Source organism: Phalangium opilio, unplaced genomic scaffold, assembly GCF_054372755.1.
Source record: "Phalangium opilio isolate 3A_F unplaced genomic scaffold, DU_Popi_V2 ptg000113l_1, whole genome shotgun sequence".
Classification (NCBI taxonomy): Eukaryota; Metazoa; Arthropoda; class Arachnida; order Opiliones; family Phalangiidae; genus Phalangium; species Phalangium opilio.
The window spans coordinates 8788353-8809686 of NW_028324209.1; the positions used below are offsets into that span (position 1 = coordinate 8788353).

General features: G+C 39.7%; 2 protein-coding genes and 1 long non-coding RNA gene across 3 annotated transcripts; 2 read left to right on the forward strand and 1 right to left on the reverse strand.

The window, feature by feature from the left end:
- Positions 1-80: 80 nt before the first annotated feature.
- On the reverse strand, positions 81-1893 carry LOC149623783 (uncharacterized). The gene is made up of 2 exons (XM_089853040.1): positions 1741-1893; positions 81-1662 (listed from the first exon to the last, which is right to left on the reverse strand). The coding sequence occupies exons 1-2, from the start codon at positions 1790-1792 to the stop codon at positions 125-127; spliced, it is 1590 nt and encodes a 529-aa protein (XP_089709166.1). The 5' UTR covers positions 1793-1893; the 3' UTR covers positions 81-124.
- Positions 1894-2040: 147 nt separating this feature from the next.
- On the forward strand, positions 2041-3025 carry LOC149623784 (uncharacterized). The gene is made up of 2 exons (XR_016374882.1): positions 2041-2734; positions 2820-3025. It is a non-coding gene; the product is annotated as an uncharacterized LOC149623784 (long non-coding RNA).
- A 9945-nt stretch (positions 3026-12970) lies between these two features.
- On the forward strand, positions 12971-19647 carry LOC149623785 (transient receptor potential cation channel subfamily V member 5-like). The gene is made up of 15 exons (XM_089853049.1): positions 12971-13123; positions 13453-13795; positions 14121-14297; positions 14371-14560; positions 14629-14782; positions 15344-15445; positions 15953-16105; positions 16316-16398; positions 16993-17380; positions 17682-17941; positions 18006-18115; positions 18273-18430; positions 18542-18658; positions 19017-19142; positions 19318-19647. Exons 1-15 carry the CDS (start codon positions 12971-12973, stop codon positions 19456-19458), a joined length of 2655 nt encoding a protein of 884 aa, XP_089709175.1. The 3' UTR covers positions 19459-19647.
- The last annotated feature ends 1687 nt before the right edge of the window (positions 19648-21334 follow it).

A 21334-nucleotide genomic window follows, 5' to 3' on the forward strand; every position in this document is an offset into this window, starting at 1 on the left:
AAAATAGGTTTTGGGCTTAGCACTTAATGATAAAATTTCATCCATCTACTACAAAGATTAAAAAAGAAACAAAATCGGAGTTCTAGAAAAATGATTTTATTGAAAAGATATTGAGCTTCAGATTCTATGCGCTTTTTTGACATCTTGCTATCGAAGATTTTACGCATTTGTTAAGAGGGATATCAAAAAGATATCCACTTCGGCAATTCCTAAGAAGTACTTTACCTCGACAACACCGAATGAATTTAGCGCAGTTGTCCGGATGGGGATAAATACCTTTCTTCCTTGACTGACACGAAAATGGGGTACTTGTTACCAATGGAGAAACGGTACTTGGGGTGTCTAAGCTCTTCAGATCAATAATGCTCGAGAGGGTTGCAGCTTCAGTTGTACTTGCTGGAATTGATGTACTGGAAATGATCGGTTCGGTCGCACTTTCAGGCAGGGATGACCCTGAGCTCAGTACGTTCGAAGAAGAGCCTGTACTCGAGGTAACGGGTTCGGTGGTACTTTCGAAAGGTGAAGGAGTACTAGAGGTAACTAAATTTTCTTCAGTTGTACTTGAAGGAAGGTTAGTAGTCGAGATGACACCGTCTTCGGTGGTACCTTGAGAAGGTATCGCATTCGAGGTGATAGCTTCCGTTGTGCTTTGAGAATGTGACGGAGTACTAGTGGTAAATAAATTTTCTGCAGAGGTACTTGATGGAAAGACAGTACTCGAGGCGACACCTTCATCGTTGGTAGTTTGAGAAGGAATCGCACTTGAGGCGAGTTCATCTTCTTCCGTGGTACTTAAGGATGACGGAGTACTAGAAGTCACCAAATTTTCTACGGAGGTACTTTGAGAAGGAATGTCAGTACTCGAGGTGACACTCTCATCTGTGGTACTTGAAGGAGAGGCAGTACTCGAGGTGACACTCTCATCTGTGGTACTTGAAGGAGAGGCAGTACTCGAGGTGACACTGTCTTCTGTGGTACTTGAAGGAGAGGCAGTACTCGAGGTGACACTGTCTTCTGTGGTACTTATAGGTGACGGAGTGCTAGAAGCTACTAAATTTTCTTCACTGATTCTTGAAGGAAAGGTACTTATCGAGATAACGCCTTCTTCGGTTGTACTTTGAGAAGGTACAACACTAGAGGTGAGCAAATATTCTTCAGTGGTACTTGAAGGAAAAGTAGTACTTAAGGTGACACCTTCTTTGGTGGCGTTTTGAGAAGGGACTGCGCTCGTAGTACTTGAAGGTGACGTAGCACTAAAGGAGACTAAATTTTCTTCAGTGGTAGTTGAAGGAAGGGCAGTACTCGAGGTGACGCTCTCTTCTGTGTTACTTGAAAGAAAGGCAGTACTCGAGGTGACACTTTCTTCTGTATTACTTGAAGGTGACGGATTACTAGAGGTGGCAAAATTTTCTTCAGTGGTACTTGCAAGAAAGGTAGTACTCGAGGTGACAACTTCGTCGGTGGTAGTTCCAGTAACTTCATCCGTAGTACTCAAGGGTGACGGAGTACTAGAGGTACCGAAATTCTCCTCAGTGGTACTTGAAGGAAAGACAGTATTGATTGTGGTGATTTCCTCCGAGGTTGAGGTTGGTACACCAGTCGTAACCGGCAAGACAGTTATAACAGGAGCAGCCGTACTAAAAATACGACTTACTCTAGGAACTACAAGAAATCAACATTTCCTTGAGCCAAAGGTATGAATATCTTAAGTACAAGTATAAACCAAAAAACTGCACTCACCTAAAATTGGAATTAGACAGACAGTCAGGCAAAATGCTATTAGTGATTTCATGTTTCTTTTTTATCGTGGGACTCGAAAGGGTTTAAACTCAAGAATGAAGATTTCTCAAAAGTTTCGTTTGAAATATATATCGAGGGGAATATTCAAAGTGGATACGGTTAAAGTTCGAAATTTTGTTTCAAGAGTTAACCTTGATATATTTTAACCGTTTCGCGGTTTATCGAAATCACTACTTTAACAACTTAAACTACCAAAAAACCCCAAATTAAGAGTGAGATAAGAGGGTTCTAAAACCGCAAATAAATTTATTATATTTTTTGAAAGTGTAATGTTCAGTTGAATTTGAAATTATGTAAAATCACAAGTTTCATGTTTGTCCTAGTTTAAAAATAGGATGAAAATAATGATAAGGTCAAGAATCGATACATATATGGCGTAACTAATGTTTGAGTGGCTTCTTCATATTCCCTCAAAATGGCGGAGAATATTATGGAGGGGGAAAGCCAGTGGTGGGCGGCGAGAGAGACACCCGATTGGGTAAATGGGGTTCAGATTCCTTGATCAATCCTTAATTTTAAAATGAAAGACCTTTCTTAAAACGTTTTTGAAGCATCTTTTTGAAATGGTACCGTGTAAAAATTAATTTAAATTGAATAGAATAACTCGCTCAACGGACCATTTCTACAGGATTCTATTAGATATCCTGCGGTTTAACATGTACACCAACATCTTCTTCATATACAACCAAGAACAAACTATTAGTACATCGTATGCGATACGATATGGCTAAAAACATTCTATTTGTAAAAGAAGATATCTTATCAGGACAATGATAAAGAAACTACTCGTACACTAACGTATTAATTGCAATCGGTCGTTTGAAATAAAATTTCCACAACATGTATCTTTTAAAAATAATTATTCCGTCTCTTGTAACGTACATAGCAATAGCGACTGTCCTAGCAAGGAGTGAAACTTCAATCAATTCAAAATGTATGTTAATTATATTTAAAGCTTAAGTTAAATTTCATAATGAAATTAGGGTGTTGGCCATCAATATGTATTTCGTAATTTATAGACGAAACCGTTGAAGATTTAGTATGTCCCCGATTATGGGAATATTACCCGTACAATTGCCCAGAAGGCTACGAAAGGACATGCGCTAACCATACAGCGTGTGATGAACCATCATTATGTTGTAGTAATCCCAATAATTGCTTGGTTGAGTGTATGAAAGGCATTCCATACAAAGATAAAAGGGAATAAAATATTTTATAAACCTAATGTTGTTCAGACTATTTTTAAATTCGCGAATTAGGCTTAACAATTTCGATGGTTTAACTATAAAGTATAGAAGTAGGTTAACACGTGCCGATATTATTTCATTGTGACTGTAATGTTCAGACTGTATGTCAAGTATTTTTTATTTTGAACTAAATGATACAAGGCTCTTATAGTTTTTAGTGCCTTGGTCTTCTAAGTCTGCGTCTCCTAAATGTTTCGAAGTCTGTGCCTATTAGGTAGCTAAAGGCAACAGCGCGATCTTTAAATTCTGGCAGAGTAGCATTATTTGAACTCCAAAACTGACGGCAGCTTTCTTGACAAACTGCGAGGCTTCTTACGCAAGTTTGACTGATGATATCGAAGCATTTTCCCAATGGACATGCAATTTTGACTTTTACGTATTGTTGAATTTCTTCATTGAGACAATTGACAGTAAACGAGGAACATGTTGAGTTGATAGGGCGAAGACATCCTTTGCAATCACATATAATGGGTTTTGGAGTGCTGGTGCATGGGATCGGCGTAGGAGAGGGATAAGGGGTCGGTGAAGGTTTGGGAGTCGGGTAGGGGATGGGGCTAGGCGTAGGGGTCGGACATGGGGTAGGGCTTGGCGAAGGAGTCGGGTAAGGGGTTGGGCTCGGGCTCGGGCTCGGCGAAGGTGTCGGGTAAGGGGTCGGGCTCGGGCTCGGCGAAGGTGTCGGGTAAGGGGTCGGCGTAGGAGTGGGATACGGGGTCGGCGTAGGAGTGGGATACGGGGTCGGATAAGGTTTGGGCGTCGGGTAAGGTTTGGGAGTCGGGTAAGATTTTGGAGTCGGGTAAGGGGTTGGGCCCGGCGTAAAAGTAGGATAAGGTGTCGGACTCGGCATTGGAGTCGGGTAAGGTTTAGGAGTCGGGTACGGTTTAGGAGTTGGGTAAGGGATGTGGCTGGGCGTAGGGGTCGGGCATGGCGTCGGGCTCGGCGTAGGAGTTGGGTAAGGGGTCGGGCTCGGCGAAGGAGTCGGATAAGGTTTGGGAGTCGGGTAAGGTTTGGGAGTCGGGTAAGGCTTGGGAGTCGGGTAAGGCTTGGGAGTCGGGTAAGGCTTGGGAGTCGGGTAAGGCTTAGGAGTCGGGTAAGGCTTAGGAGTCGGGTAAGGGGTCGGGCTCGGCGTAGGAGTGGGATACGGGGTCGGGCTCGGCGAAGGAGTCGGGTAAGGCTTGGGAGTCGGGTAAGGCTTAGGAGTTGGATAAGGGGTTGGGCTCGGCGTAGGAGTCGGGTAAGGGGTCGGGCTCGGCGAAGGAGTCGGATAAGGTTTGGGAGTCGGGTAAGGTTTGGGAGTCGGGTAAGGCTTGGGAGTCGGGTAAGGCTTGGGAGTCGGGTAAGGCTTGGGAGTCGGGTAAGGTTTGGGAGTCGGGTAAGGTTTGGGAGTCGGGTAAGGTTTGGGAGTCGGGTAAGGTTTGGGAGTCGGGTAAGGTTTGGGAGTCGGGTAAGGTTTGGGAGTCGGGTAAGGCTTGGGAGTCGGGTAAGGTTTGGGAGTCGGGTAAGGCTTGGGAGTCGGGTAAGGTTTGGGAGTCGGGTAAGGTTTGGGAGTCGGGTAAGGGGTTGGGCTCGGCGTAGGAGTCGGGTAAGGGGTCGGGCTCGGCGTAGGAGTGGGATACGGGGTCGGGCTCGGCGAAGGAGTCGGGTAAGGCTTGGGAGTCGGGTAAGGCTTAGGAGTTGGATAAGGGGTCGGGCTCGGCGTAGGAGTGGGATACGGGGTCGGGCTCGGCGAAGGAGTCGGATAAGGTTTGGGAGTCGGGTAAGGCTTGGGAGTCGGGTAAGGCTTGGGAGTCGGGTAAGGCTTAGGAGTCGGGTAAGGCTTAGGAGTCGGGTAAGGGGTTGGGCTCGGCGTAGGAGTCGGGTAAGGGGTCGGGCTCGGCGAAGGAGTCGGATAAGGTTTGGGAGTCGGGTAAGGCTTGGGAGTCGGGTAAGGTTTGGGAGTCGGGTAAGGTTTGGGAGTCGGGTAAGGTTTGGGAGTCGGGTAAGGTTTGGGAGTCGGGTAAGGTTTGGGAGTCGGGTAAGGTTTGGGAGTCGGGTAAGGCTTGGGAGTCGGGTAAGGTTTGGGAGTCGGGTAAGGTTTGGGAGTCGGGTAAGGTTTGGGAGTCGGGTAAGGCTTGGGAGTCGGGTAAGGCTTGGGAGTCGGGTAAGGCTTGGGAGTCGGGTAAGGCTTGGGAGTCGGGTAAGGTTTGGGAGTCGGGTAAGGTTTGGGAGTCGGGTAAGGTTTGGGAGTCGGGTAAGGCTTGGGAGTCGGGTAAGGCTTGGGAGTCGGGTAAGGCTTAGGAGTTGGATAAGGGGTCGGGCTCGGCGTAGGAGTCGGGTAAGGGGTCGGGCTCGGCGTAGGAGTCGGGTAAGGGGTCGGGCTCGGCGTAGGAGTCGGGTAAGGGGTCGGGCTCGGCGAAGGAGTCGGGTAAGGCTTGGGAGTCGGGTAAGGCTTGGGAGTCGGGTAAGGTTTGGGAGTCGGGTAAGGTTTGGGAGTCGGGTAAGGTTTGGGAGTCGGGTAAGGTTTGGGAGTCGGGTAAGGCTTGGGAGTCGGGTAAGGCTTGGGAGTCGGGTAAGGCTTAGGAGTTGGATAAGGGGTCGGGCTCGGCGTAGGAGTCGGGTAAGGGGTCGGGCTCGGCGTAGGAGTCGGGTAAGGGGTCGGGCTCGGCGTAGGAGTCGGGTAAGGGGTCGGGCTCGGCGAAGGAGTCGGGTAAGGCTTGGGAGTTGGATAAGGGGTCGGGCTCGGCGAAGGAGTCGGGTAAGGCTTAGGAGTTGGGTAAGGGGTCGGGCTCGGCGAAGGAGTCGGATAAGGTTTTGGAGTCGGGTAAGGTTTTGGAGTCGGGTAAGGCTTGGGAGTCGGGTAAGGAGTTGGATAAGGTTTGGTAGTCGGGTTAGGCTTGGGAGTCGGGTAAGGTTTGGGAGTGCTGGCAGGAGAAGTGGAAGGTTTAGGAGTAGGGTAAGGTTTGGGAGTGGGTGTTTTAGGATGTTTCCAAGTGAAATCTTTTGGAACTTTTGGAAAAACAATATTTCAGAAAGGACACAAACGAAAAATATATCCGTTTATCTTCGTTCTTACTACAACAGCGACCCTGAGGAACTTCGACGCAACAACCATTAGCGACACTATACGCCCAACCATCTTGACATGTCTGTAACTTCGCATTCCTATGTTTGCAACATTCGTAATACAAGGTACAATCCAATGGATGAGGTACGTTGATTTTAGTACTAACGTCCTTAATTTCCACTCCAGCGCAAGGATCAGTGAAAACGGACGAGACTAAGAATTTAACCATTTTCGATTGGCAATGTTGATTTAGAAAATTAAATGAATCTAATTGGTCATACCGTGCAACCTAAAGAGATCCGGTTTATTATGCCGGCAGATTCCTGAAGTCCTCCTAGTTGGACAGACACCACGGGCTCCGTTGGCGTATTTACCAGGAGGACATTGTTGAATAGTTTTTAAAAAACCATCAACCGATTCCATACAAATGTAAAACAAGTCCGCTATTGCGGGGTGACCTCCGCAATTCTCCTCCCAGTCGTGACATTTGAAACACTTATCTACAAAAACAAAGAAGTTCTACTTTGGAAAACCGATTTCCATTTAAGAACTAGGCCTATAACTTACTCTTGAAATTGGCCAAAACGTCCGGAATTAAAAGTAAAACCAAACACGATATCACCAACGACATCCTCATATTTTGAGAGGATATTTATAGTAATTTTAAAATTTTTGCTCATTAGCCTAAAGCAAAGTTTTTTTACCGAACAATTAAATATTGAACGACTGTTATGACTTTGACGATCGAGTTACGCAGCACCTTTAAATGTTTGCGTTTCAAACTCCGTGCCACGTTTATCAGATTCCAATTACGAAAAAATGTTTGTATCCATCTAATACAGATGTACTTCGAACGTTTTAAACCAAATGTTTTAACTCAACATTCGAAAGTTAAGGAGAATTTTATTGATTAATAAAATAGAATCTGGATGGTTTTATTCGCGCAGAAGCGAAAGAACTTCTAAACAATATTCAATAATGTGACATCGTGGAAAGACCAAGGGACAAAGTTGAAGTAAATCGAAAAAATGATGACATAATTAACTGGCGTCCTTGAACTAACGATGACATAAATTCGACCTTGAAACATATGAAATAACCAAGATGGCAAAATCGGTGGCACTGTCGTCGAACAGGTAATGAACTAGCTGTAGATGTCATGATATAGTGCAACGAATGACACCGCAAATAAGGATATAAGAAGACGCGACGTAATAACAAATCCAGCTGAAGGTGTTAATAATTACATTTTGAAAGTTTAAGAAATAATCAGTTGTTGTTGACCTTTGAACTATAATAAGTTCTTCGAAAAGTCTTAAGCCTACCAACTCTTAATCTCTAATTCGCCTCACATTATATTAATACCAATGGGAATCATACAGAAGACAGAGGCAATTCTTATTGTGCCGTGATTATACTTATAGAGGAACTTGTACCATGTCCCGGGGCTTTATTGACAGCATCATGTCCTAAGAGTCGCCAGATTACTAAAGTATAAGTACCCGGCCAAATCGCAAACTTTCATCCTTATACAAAGAAGACGGCAATACAAAGATTTCCTTATACCAGAGGAAATACAGCAAGGTGAATAGAAAGCTAAAATTTGTCAAATCATTTTTAAAAAAGGGACTTTGGAGACGGTATACCTTAACATCTCTGGATGTCATTCTTCAGGATGGTCGTGAATTCATATGATCTTTCTTAATGTGTACCTATTGCTTATGAGTAACTTCCGTGCAAAATTTCAGCTTCCTAAGTAAAGCGGTTTGGGTTCAGCCTTGATTATAAGTCAGACGACAATCAAGACTTTGACTTTTAAATTTTGTGTTTCACTGTTTCTTTGATTTTTCCCTTATCAGCAACTACTTTAATCTGTTTGAATATGTTGTTTCCCAGGTAGATATAGACTTTCGTAAGTGTTACCCAATTCAGTACGTGTTAGAGAAAAGGGGAACTAAAAAATTGAACTTCCGGAAGTAGCAACTCCAAGATACCTTCTACTCCTTTCGTTATATTCTCTATGATTATACCAATACCCAGTTACAAAACACGTTAACAGACGGACATACATCAATTGATATAGATGTCAGTATAAGTCCCACTAAGACGGGCTTAACGTTAACCAACTTTTTCCGGAAACTACCGAGAAACTCCGAATGAGAGAGCGCTCGGCTTCTCTCATACACGCAACTAGTGACTTAATTAAAGCAATGTACCAATATTGAAAATACGCGTGGAAAAGATAATACAAAAATCAATGACAAGGGTCTGTCGTAAGCTTCCCTCATGAGTTCGCTTACTATCAGTAACCATAGTAACCAGGAATAAACATTTTTTTCTTTCTTACGTTGCCTGTGTGACGCCGTTATTACTATTTCCGGTTGTAAGCATAGGTGCCGAAAATCTTTAGGAGATTTTAATTCAAATCGCGCCTTTTTATTATTAAAAAAAAAACAAAAAACAACCGCGTATGTAAAGTTGAACATGGAATACCAATTACCTAGGACTTAGGTCTAATCGATTTGTAAGTACTTACTCAAAAAAGGGTCATAAGAAATAGGCTACAACACTTTCGAAAGCTTCTATGTTTTTACCCTTTCGTGCTAAAAGTTTCACGTGTTTCTTTCCCCCATATGGAAATTAATACGAGCGATTATGATTAACTATACGCGATAATACGTTAGTTATGTCAACTTCAACCCGTCATAATATCATTCAAATAGAAATTAACCCACCTGGCAATAATTGAGCATATAAAGTTTTGTCAAAATTAATGAATAAATAAAAATGCATATTTTTCTCTGTTTATAGGATTGTTTTGTTTCAATTTCTTGAAGATTAAAATGACAACTAAAGTGTACAGGTAGGCCTAATTACGTGCACTTAATCTTAACTAATTAACTTGACACGAACCTCCGTTTAGTCTATTAACTTGCTAAGCCTAAATAAAGATGGCATTCAGGGTCATTCAGTAATCAAACTTATTCGCAGATATCATTATTATTATTGGCCATATTACGCGTTTAATCTAAATAATTAAAACTTGACTCGAGTTCCCCCTCCCCCAACTGTGAACTTGCTAAGCCTAAATTAAGATGACTTTCTATGTCAAACCTTGGGTCAAATTCCATTAAGTGTCTAACTTAAGAAAAGAAAGTTTATAAGAAAGAACTTTTCCGAAATTGAAACGGAAATTTCACATCAATACTGGTAGAATCTGTGCAACAGGTAGAAATACAATCGATCTGTACACGTCTTACGTTTGATTGATTGATTTCTTTGAGAAGAAACTGCGTATACGTATTGAAAACTAGGCCTAACGTTAACCTCATTCCTCCTGTATACAATATAACCCTAAATCACGCCCTTGATATTGATGCATTCAATTTAGGCTTAAATTCTATTACCATTATTAAATTTTACATGGATAGGCAACGATAATTTATCACTAAATCTGATTGCATAGCTTGTCTACAAATTCAATATGGCATATATGAGACTATAGCTAAAGCAACAATGACTCCAAAGTGGACAAGAACCCATATAAGACCCGAGAACATTGAAAAATAGAATTGGGCTGTATCGAGAGCTTTCAGTTGGGGCGGAGCTAAGGTTCATGAGATAATTTAAACAGTCACTGGTGGGTTCAATACAGAGGAAATCCACCAATATGGCTGACTGAACAGACTTAGCAGGTTGTGACGTGCCACTCGCTCAAATGAAAGCCCTTTCTTTACTCTGATCAGGCGACGTTTACGCCTTCTACTTCCGGTGTTCCTATGCATCGGCGCCATATTGGCAAGCGCATGGAAACTTTAGAAGGCTGTAGGTTCCTACGTTCTTAGGTCTTACACGAGTTCTTGATGAGGAAGATAGATAGCTTATTACCAGCCACTTCTCATTAATTAACAAAAATTTTAAAGGTGCTGAACATAAGATATCAACGATAAATAGTTTTCATTCATCAATAGTTCCAAATGGTGCTATACTAGTAAATAAATTATAATTTAAGCGCGTTTGTATCAAGGAAAGGGTACGTGCTGATGGGAACGTGGCTCGTGCATTATGGATTTCAACCATTACTCACAATGCAACGGTACAATAAGGGGTTTTTATGGGAGCAATTGCGCCGTTAGATGGAATTGCTATCGCCAATAATAACACACTATTGAGTCGACCAACTTAGGAGAGAAACATTTTATAAAACGAAATAATAGTGAAATTTAATTTTCATTGCAAAAGTTGGGTGATTTTAAGCATCAATACATCTAGCGAGAATCCTCATAAGGTTTTATGGCCCAATTTCAAACCAGAGAGAACATAGCAACAGGAGTAAAAGTTCAATCTTGAAAAGAGGCCTCTGAACTCTCGGTTTCAATGCTATACCGGTTTTTATCAAACTTCACACAAATATACAGTAAAACCATATACTACGTTAGTAAAACATTAATTTACATCAATAAGAGATATTTAAACTAAAACCGGATGTAGTTCTTAATAACACTTTAAAAATTCTATTGCAATTGAAAAGTTTTCTCTCTTCAAGGCATAATAATTAATAAAGCATAGAAAAAAAAATTCATAATTTTTCAAGTTAAATCTTACTCATTCTTATCACGTTGGTAAAAAAAGCCCTTCAACTTTTAATTCAAACTATTGGAAAACTTTTTCTAAGACACATGAAACGAACGAATAAAAGTTAATTAGACCAATTACCGCAACTTGTAGAAACGGCAAGCAACGATAAACTATCATAATTAAGGTATATATTCACTTTCATACGCGTGCAAAATATACAAACGCGCGTGATATGTAAATTTATCCATGGGGGGGGGGTAGCGGAAAAAATAAAGCAAAAAGACCAAGAAGAGAGCAATACCGAAAAACTGGCTTTGTATACTTTGAAAATGAAATCTTGGGGTTAATGACGTCGTATCTTTAAGTTTAATACGTGTAAAGATACGTGCTATACGGGGTTGAATGTCGGCAACATTAAAGCCTGTACCTTAAGTATATATAAGGGAGCGTATGGCGTGATAAGGGTCGCGTTCCGAGAGAGTAGGTCCAATTCCTTATAAAATAATAATAAGAACACAGAATAGCAACCAACCCGTTTCCAAAATAACACGCATAGACGCCTGCACGAGGACTTTCTGATTACCATTCTTCAAAGAGACAGTGAAAACTATTGCTCATAATATTATCAGCTACAAGCTGAAAGCAAATCCCAGAGTTTCCCACAGACTGTGGTAACCCGGAAACCGTTTTTCAAAGATATTTTATACGGGTCTTCAAAATTATGTAAATTTTATAGAACACAATCATCAACTATTGATATCTCAATTAGGAAAGCGCCTTTTCCCCCGAAAATCGTCTGCTAATTCTGAAGTTTTGGGCAAAGCCGCTTTAGGGATTAAAGGGGATTTCAGGGATAACGGTGTGGCCTGCTAATGGAAATTACGTGGTCCTCCCAAAATCCAATTCTTTGAGAGGGAATACGAACGGAGACGCCGAACGCGTAGGTTCATAAGAAAACCTAATTGCTAGTAACGTCTTTAATATTGTAAATGCATAAATGGTTCCAATTACGAATATATTCCTTCTTTTATTTGCTCTTTCGAAAGGGTCTTTCCTCTAAAGGGATAGAATTGTGAAATTTCGACTACCATAGGCCTAATTTTTTGATGGAAGTATACAGTTATAAGATTTAAGATAAAAATCATAAACACCGCATACAACGTAAATTGTTACAAAAGGCCGTACTATATAATGCTGCTTCATAGAACCAGAAATATATACAAAACACTTACATAATTATAACATGATTCCTCCGAACATCAGAACATTTATTATAGCAAGGTTACTAAACCGAATCACATACGCTATGAATAGTTCCCTCATCATTACTCTATTAGCGCTTAAGCTTAACTATTTGCCATAAAGGCACGCTTGTGGATTTTTGTCCAACGTCAAGACAATCAAGGTTTGTGCCTGGTTGATTGCTGATTAGTACCCAACCGTTATAGAAACCCCATGATGCGATAGTCACCCATCTGAAGTTTCATTAGCGGAAGATAAAACAAAAAGGCGCATGAGCCTGGGAAGAATCATGTTACATAACTAAAGTATTAAGTGGATACAGAGTGTCATCCTTCTTCGATTATCCCCTTCTGATAAAACTGAATTATATTATAAGCTCAACAACTTCTATAGTTCACTTTTCCTTTAACTTCAAAAGGAGTCTTAATATCCTGGCTGCTTGGCAGCGTTCATTCTGGAATCATAAGTCGAGGCTACATACCAACCACGTCCAACAACAAACGCGTATACGGCTGAAACTTAAAATCGTGCTGTACCCCCAAAACTCTTTAACTATACACTAAAATTGTAACCGCGAGAAACGTAATCTCACCGCCACGGCCGGGTTCATTTAGAGACTTTTCCATATCGTAATTATTAATTCAAGGCAGCCCGCAATTATAACCCTTAACGGGGAAAACTCCTTGCCCATTTCGAACGTTAAATATTAATCTCGTGTGCTTGAAGCACACGGAAGTTTAGAGGGGAAAATCTTTCCGGAATTTTTGATCGATTCTCCCAGAAAGAAAGAACTCCTCTGTCGTTCACGGAACACTAGAATTTTACCTTATCCTATACCAATATCGGTAATTTTTTATAGAATTTCGATATGTTCGGAATAATTTCGGTATTTCCAAGTCTAACAAACCATTCGGTTTCAACTGGATTTAGCAACTCGCGTATCCCGTTTATCGTCGCAAAATGATTGTTAAGGATTGAAGTCGGGTTTAAGGGTTAATAAAAAAGTTAGCCTAGTAATATACTTACCGCGTTCGTTTTATTTGTTTTGTGGTATATCATCATCATGGGGAATACCAACAGTAATGTCACTTCCGGTGTTAAGAAGCAAGCTGATACCAGTTCTCAGAAAATTTATTCATTATTGGATGTCAAAGGTGGCGGGAAACTCATTATGATGATGAAGGAAAGTGGTACAGATCGAGCCAGTCTACAACAAGTAAGAAAAAAAAGTACTAAATTAATTAGGCTTAAATATAGCCACGTTGAATAGCTTTGTAAAATTTAAAAAATCACCAATACATAAGCTTCTTTTGCGTTAGATACTTTCAAACTGTTTTCAACCGTTTAGGAAAGGTCGAAATGTAAAAATTTTAACGCGTTCATATAATTGGATCAAGTTTTATCAAAACGAACGGTTGAAAACGGTTTCAAAGTTACTAGCGTAAAGATTACACGTAGGCTGATTACGTGACCTCACACTTTGCACCACCAAAATGGCGGTAATTCACGAGGGAATTACAGCTTAACTTAAACATGGTAATTCAGTTAGACGAAAAAATTCGGAAGCTAGTGGAACCATTCTTGTACAACAAGGGTGAGGGTAAACTAGTGCCCACGGCTGATCTGGTTCTGATACGGAATCGAGATCGTCCCAAGAACAAACAGATCACGGCGGCTCGCAAAGATCCGCCTCATCTACCCATACCGTCAATTGGTAACACCGCCTCGGCTTCCCGACTAACCTTCCAAGGCAACGAACACCGGAAGAACAACAGCTCGTCCGACCATATTCATCGTAGTCTACACCGACAGAAGTCATCCGAAGATCAAATTAAAAACAGCAACGTCACCCTTAATGGTAGCACCATATCAATAACAAATCCGAAAGGTATGTTGACCCTCATTATTCTTAGTAAATATCCATTCAATCCTTACCGAAGTGCAGTGGCCCACCGTTTAAAAGTTATGACTAACAAGAGTGTTTTACGGATGACCCCGTTAATTAAACTAGCTTCGTCTTTGAATGTCTTAGTTAAATTCAAACTGGGTTATCCGTAAAACACTCGGGACTCCAACCGTAACTCTTAAACGGTGTCCCTTCAGGGCAAAATATCATACAATATTTTCGACTCAAAATCGACCATTGAGACCATTGTATGTACTTCAGTTAAACCACCCTTTATGGAACACCCTTGCAATTTCAATCTTAACAGAGCCATTCCCGTTCCGTGAGGTATGCTGGGATTTGGAGCAGCGCGGTTCAGTGGGGGAAACAGCTATCCATCTATGTTTTCTCATCTCAAGTCCAGCTCACGCGGAACTGGCCAAGAGACTGATTAAAGTGTTTCCCAAACTAATTAACGACTACTACGTTTGCGACGAATACTACGGTAAGTAATTGGAAAGTTTTAAAGTCACTTCATGGTTCCGTTAATGCGTATTTTCCTTAATTTGGTAATACAGGTGAAAATGCTCTACACATGGCCATCGTAAACGAAGACCCAGCGATGGTCAAATTCTTACTAGACAACGGGGCGAACTACCACGAGAGATGCGTGGGAAATTTCTTTTGTCCGGAGGACCAAAAAGCATCTCGAACAGATGACCTAGAGCATGAATGGGTCGACGTTACTCCCAAGACCAATTATGAGGGGTAAGTATTGGAAAATTTGAATAATTTAATATTGGGAAACTTATTGGTTTCGCGCCTTTATTTTAAAGTCACGTGTACTGGGGTGAATACCCTCACGCCTTCGCAGCTTGCTTGAATCAAGAGGAATGTTACCGTTTACTCTTGGCTAAAGGAGCTGATCCGGATAACCAGGACACAAACGGGAATACCGTCACTCATATCATGGTCATTCATGAAAACATTGTAAGTCCTGATATGTTTGTAAGCCTATAATAGAGTAGTGTCGGTGGAGAGGGGAGTAGACAGTGTATCCCTCCCTCTAGGCGCGCTTTTGTAAGAGGGGATACTGTACGCGCCTGGTAAGGGGGGGATGACACTGAGCTAAGAGATAGAAGGGTATGAATTGCATACGTAGAACTGACATTACTCTATTATATTATAGCATGCTCTTCATTAATTATTAAGACCCAGCTTAATATACAGTAAACGTCTATCTATCTGTTAGTAACACTCATCTTAATACGCGCATTCTAACTCTTTTAAAAATTAACAATGGTTATTGGAATAGAGTTTCATATATTTACCTAAAGACATACTTAAAGTTTTCGACTAAATTAATTTGGCCTAGAGCTTTGATTTATATAAAGGGCACTCAAATATATTACAACTTAATAATTAAGGAAATATAATTGTTTGAACTCAAAACGATTGGACTAAAGATCCTTTACAAATACACTCACTTAAATTACTTAATTAATTAGTTAAGTAATTAATAAAAGAATTCTGTGAATATCTTTTACGCAGAATATGTTTGACATGGTCTACGAGCTTGGAGGTTCAATGGACATAATAAACCATCAAAATCTCACACCTTTAACGTTAGCAGCGAAACTATCTAGGAAAGAGGTCTGTCTATTGCATTCTCATAGAAATTTATTATTTTCCGTTTTATTAAAAGATTTAACATTGCGTATTGTACAAAAATATATGGTGGTGATAGTAAAATGCAGAGAAATCGAAATTATATCTATAATAAAATTTAAATATTCGCCTTTGATCTTTGCGTTTAATAAGCTAGAAAATTTAGTTAATATTGAAAATTTATTACATTAAGGCCTCCTTAAGAAGCAATAAAACTTTACGCGGTATTCGAAAAATTTTGAGAATTCTAAAAAAATAAAATTTCATATTAAAGTTTTATTGCACTTTAAATAATTACACCTTAGACAAGAACTGGATCGTGATAAGACTGAACCTGAGTATGTTTTAAAAAGAAACCGAGACAATACCACTACAGCACCTTGAAACGTCTTAATGAAACGCATTAAGCGTTAATCACTACAGAACATAATAAAGCGTTCAATTATTATGCAAATGACGACCCATAAATTTCTTTTTTTACCCTCTATATAGATTTTCTTCCACATTCTGAAACTTCAACGCGAAATTTACTGGCAACTGGGTAGCATCACCTGCACGGCGTACCCTTTGGAACAAATCGATACTATCAATCAGAAAACGGGTGAAATTAACAAGGCTTCAGCCCTCAATTTGGTCGTGTATGGGGTAAAAATGTCCTGGGCCGAGATGTAGCACTTGAGTCTATAGTACCTAACTTCATCATATTACGCCGCCTTAAAAAGAACCTTTTTCGGAAAGACTCAAGTTTACACTCCTCCTAACTAAGTTTTCCAACAATTCAATTCAATTCAAGATTTATTGATTGCTTTTATGGGGGCCCCTTTTGGGCTGTTGTTTCTTTCATCTTAAATTAAGGACCGAGCCGGTCATTTGGACATGATGGAAGGTCTCTTATCCGATTTGCTAAACGCCAAATGGAATACTTTCATCAAGTTTAGGTAAATTTTATTCCCTTTTGAAGTGGTTTCATTCTTTCAAGGTTACTTGAGAACAAAAACTGAGGGATTGTTAGGATTAAAAACCTCTTACTCTAGTGCCAAGTGACTTTCAGTTTGAAATCAGTAATGGGATAGCGTATTCCCAATTCATGAATTTTAAGAGCAAAGGGGTATATACCAAACCTAACGTAACATATAAAACTGTGTCTAAAATGATTCAATCTCGAATTTCTTTTACGGAGTGGTGGATTGAACACTTTTTGATTTTAAAAATTAATTTTAACGGAATGGAACATGATTCTTCTTAGATTTTCCTCATTATCAAACATTCATCTTAGTCCTCGGTTCGGAAAAACTGAACTAACTTTCGAAATAAATGCTCTTCAGTTATTTTGATTTTAATAACAGATGTCCAAATAAATATGTAAATTTAAAGATAGAATCATGAGTCAAGGATTGAAGGGTAGCTTTCCACTTGTATTGTACATTGAGTTATACAGTCATACCATCGGGGATTACAAGGATATTTATTGGTTCATGTTATCATATTGTATTTGGGGACATCTTCTATATAGATCGAATTTACAATTGCAGATTTTACTCCAAATTCGCTTCCTTCACTTTATACTTCCTAATAACTATGGTTTGCTTCGTATTGCGTCCATGGCCACCCGTTCAGGATGGTACTGTGGGCGAAATCGTGTGTAACAGTAGCGCGGATGAGCCGTCATCGCTGCCAAACCTGAAGAGCAACAATCCCCAATCGGATCAACCATCGTTTTCACCCTCTACTGGGTTAGATTATGGAAATGATAACGTCAGCCTGGGTAGCAATGTTACCTTCCTAGCAATTGATCTGTTGGATGGACCCATGGGGGAGAATACTACCTTCAATCCTGACAACATAACAGACAAGAATACCAGCGATGTGGAATCGTTCGATTTTTGTTACTTGTTAGATTATAGCACAGAAGGTGGAGTGGTAAGCATTTCCTATAACCCGAACTCTTCTTTAAGCCTAAATCTTTTACACTTATTGTTTTCAACTGTTAGCCTAACTATACGAACCTGAATTTTCCTTAATCCTAAAACTGTTAAATCGAAATACACAAACAATTAAGGTTCTGCCTGACCCCAAACTATTAACCCCAAATAAACAAGTCAGGTTCTTCCTTAACGCTAAACTGTTTAGCCTAAATACACCAGCCAAGTTCTTCCTTATCCCTAATCTGTTACGCAAAAATACGTAAATAAGGACTCATTAAGCCTAATTTTTAAAACAGACCAGACTTGTGTTGGAATTATTAACATTGGGTGGCGCTGGACTTTACCTTCTAAATGCGGCAAAAGAAATACAGTTTCTAGGTTACCAAACATTCCTTGAGAACCTAATGACTGTTCCATCTAGAGTAATATTCTTGTTTTCCTGCTTGCTAATTACAACCATGATACCAATGAGGTTCAGTTGCGCCTGTCGCTTAGAGGATAAAACCGCGGTATGCGTCATGGTACTTATCGCCCCGTATTTCTTGTTCTTCTGCCGGTAATTAAGAACTATCGATGCATATACCAATGGCGTCCTAGTATTTATTTATTTCGCCTTAAAGGGGATTCCGCATGATTGGTCCAATTGTGGTCATGATCTACAAAATGATCCTAACGGACTTGTTGTGTTTTGTCATCATATATCTGGTATTCGTCATAGGATTCTCACAGGGTAGGTTAATGGGGTAGAAGACGGTAACCTGACAACCCACTGAACCTAACCTAACCTTAATTATCACACTATTAACACGAGGTGTATCGGGTTGCCATCTTATCCCAGGGTTTAGGGGACGACTAAAACGTATTAATGTTGTGTCTTCATGACGCAGCCTATTACGTCATATTCCTATCGTTCAAGGGAGACCCGTGCAACAATTTCTTCAGAACACCGTTTGAAAGCATCATGGCGTTGTTTGTCATGTCTTTGACACAGTTTCAAGATATCTACGAGGAGTTTGAAAACACGGACCATCCCTACGTAGCCAAAGTTAGTATAATAATCGAACTTCCCCGGAGTTTATGCAAATCCTCTTAACACCTACTTTACAATCCATCGATTTCCATTAACGTCTAAAATTAAGATGTATAATCCTTACAGGCGATGTTTATAGTGTATATGGCTCTAGTCGGAATCTTACTGATCAATATGCTTATTGCCATGATGGGTAAAACTTATCAGGACATTGCCTCTCGTAAGAACGAGTGGCTAAGACAGGTATGTAATGGAGATTTCTACATTTTTGGGGTAGTATGTTCAAAATATTGGGAAATACGTTCAAAATATAAATTTTTGGGGTATAGTATGTTCAAAATATAAATTTTTGGGGCATAGTATGTTCAAAATATAAATTTTTGGGGCATAGTATGTTCAAAATATAAAATTTTGGGGCATAGTATGTTCAAAATATAAAATTTTGGGGCATAGTATGTTCAAAATATTATATTTGTTGGGCAAATACGTTCAAAATACAAATTTTTGGGGTATAGTATGTTCAAAATATTATATCTGTTGGGGAAATAAGTTCAAAATATAAATTTTTGGCGTAGTATGTTCAAAATATTACATATTATAGTGGGCAAGAATTGTCTTGGTAGTCGAGAGAGGCGTTACACCAAAGGAATGTCTGAAACAATTGATGAAGTATTCGCAACCGATGGCAGATGGTAGGAGGGCTTTAATTGTGCGTCAACAACACGACGTAAGTACTTTAGTACTTTTAATACCTTCAATGAAGCTATTCAAATTGCAATCTCCCCGGGAACCCAAAAGGTTCTACTACCCCTTCAAACAATTCAAGCAAACACCAGATTCTATATTACCCCTGACGTTCTAAAAAGAGTCTATTACTGAAATATAAGGTTTTAAACTTGCAGGAGTACGAAAAAGAAGAATTAAGAATACTAGACGAGTTGAAGACAACCCACAACGAGAACCGTCGTCGCCAACAAGCTGGTTCAAATATATTATCGCCTCCAAGCACCCCGCAAAAGACTATCAGTTCAACCAGTCTATGAAAACGACGCGAAACAAGAAAACAATGAAACCCTAAAACCAACTTACTTCTTCCAAAAAAAAAAAAAAAAATATCACCAACAGAAGTTCATTATTATTCCAAACACATATCGATGTCCGAAGTTTCATTAATCCTTTTAGACTTTTTCGCCAACTCTTAATTTTGTCACATACTGCAGGAATTTATCACTAAATCCAAAAGTGAGATGAGACTAGAAGTGAAGGGCTCTAGCATTGGTAGTAGATCCTGGCACTAGTGAACAAATTTGAGGATTTTATGCCGCTTCCATCGCGCCTACACTACACTACTGAGAAAAAAATTGGTCGAGTTCCAAAAACATTTCCTACCCCTTCCCCTCAACCTAAAGCCGCGGAACACGAACGCGGGTGCTTGAATCTAGTTCGGCGGTCTACCGCCACGAGCGTCTCACGTTTTGGAGGGAAAATTCAGAAACCGCTACTAGAGGGCCAACCGTTCTTGTGTTATCAAGAATATTCACTTTCGCCGAGTGAAGAATTTGGTTAGCTCAGTACTTCTAGTCTCATCTCACTTCTGCTAAATCCCATCTAAGTGACTAGAATTCGCTAGCTCACATTGCAAAGCAGATAGAAAAAAAAAATAGATTTAAAATGTAGACCTAAGTTACGTTTTTATCGAACGTGGTGGATTTTTTACGAGCGCGAATATGAAATTCAATATTTATCACATAGCAATTTCGAACAAGAAAAAAAAAATATTTCGCGACCTAAAACCTTCCAATTTTTTTTAAAGAAATTGGTCGAAAAAAAATCTATAAATAGGCCTAGTTTTTCAAACGATGTTAAAATAATATTTAGTCTTTGACTACAAAATGTATCAAATTTAAATTTTGCCCCGTGAACAAATATTTGCCGGTTTGAACAAATTTCAAATATTGTATATTTTTTGGCTTAAAATAAATATCTATTTGAAAAATGTATCACAGTACTTCATACAGACGGGGGAGGGGCTTTATGGATTTTTCTTTGATTTACATGTTCCGCCATATTTAAAATGGCAGCCAGAATTTAAGAGAGAAATAAACCTTGTCTAGCTAGCCGAAACCTCAATTATGGTGTTCCGAGGTTTGATTTCAGTAATAATCATTTCGTAGTGCACATATTTTGATAAACAAATATTTAGGAACGATTATGTTTGAATTTTAGAGTTAAATATGTAAATTTAGAATTAAACCTAAACCATAAACGATTTAAGATTATAATCAAGGTATATTATAATAACTCTATGTTTAATGGACAATTCGTTAAATGTATAAACGAGTTGGAAAATAGAGAGTAAATATAGCGTAAATTCCCTCCGAGTCCCAAGGAAGGTAATTTTAAATTACCTTGTATGAATCAAGATTCAAGCTTGCTTAGTTAGCAATTCCACGAATAGACATTGTGAAATAAATCAAGGAATTTCTATTCGTAAAAAGACTTGAAATAAACTCTACTTCATTTTCAACTTGAAAACTGTGGCCCGGACGGAAAAATGGAGATATAAGTTAAATTTTCGACTCAAAGTCGCCCAAAGAACATTCCCCTTTAATTATGGCCCAGACTTATCAGAAACACCCTGTATATAGATATAGATGACAAGAGACAAAATTCCTCGGAAATATACGTCCCAATTTGAATACAAAGTCCCTGACTAGACCAAAGCACAGATAATACTTATCACAACACCTCATTTAGAATTTAAAATACGGTTGAGGAGCTAAGGCTAAACAAAGTTGTCCCCTTAACTGTTTAAAGGGAAATATTATTGGCAAACCATATGACTTTGCACTCTTACTTTATAGATTGATGGGTGTCTAAGGCCGTTTTAGTACGGTACAGTCATTACGTCTCTTTATA

Bases quoted from the DNA above. Each gene is read 5' to 3' on its own strand.
- LOC149623783 (XM_089853040.1), bottom strand. From the start codon at position 1,792: ATGAAATCACTAATAGCATTTTGCCTGACTGTCTGTCTAATTCCAATT. The intron at 1,663-1,740 runs GTGAGTGCAGTT...GATTTCTTGTAG, and splicing joins CTGTCTAATTCCAATTTTAG to TTCCTAGAGTAAGTCGTATT.
- LOC149623785 (XM_089853049.1), top strand. From the start codon at position 12,971: ATGGGGAATACCAACAGTAATGTCACTTCCGGTGTTAAGAAGCAAGCT. The intron at 13,124-13,452 runs GTAAGAAAAAAA...ATGGTAATTCAG, and splicing joins ATCGAGCCAGTCTACAACAA to TTAGACGAAAAAATTCGGAA. The intron at 17,381-17,681 runs GTAAGCATTTCC...TTTTTAAAACAG, and splicing joins ATAGCACAGAAGGTGGAGTG to ACCAGACTTGTGTTGGAATT.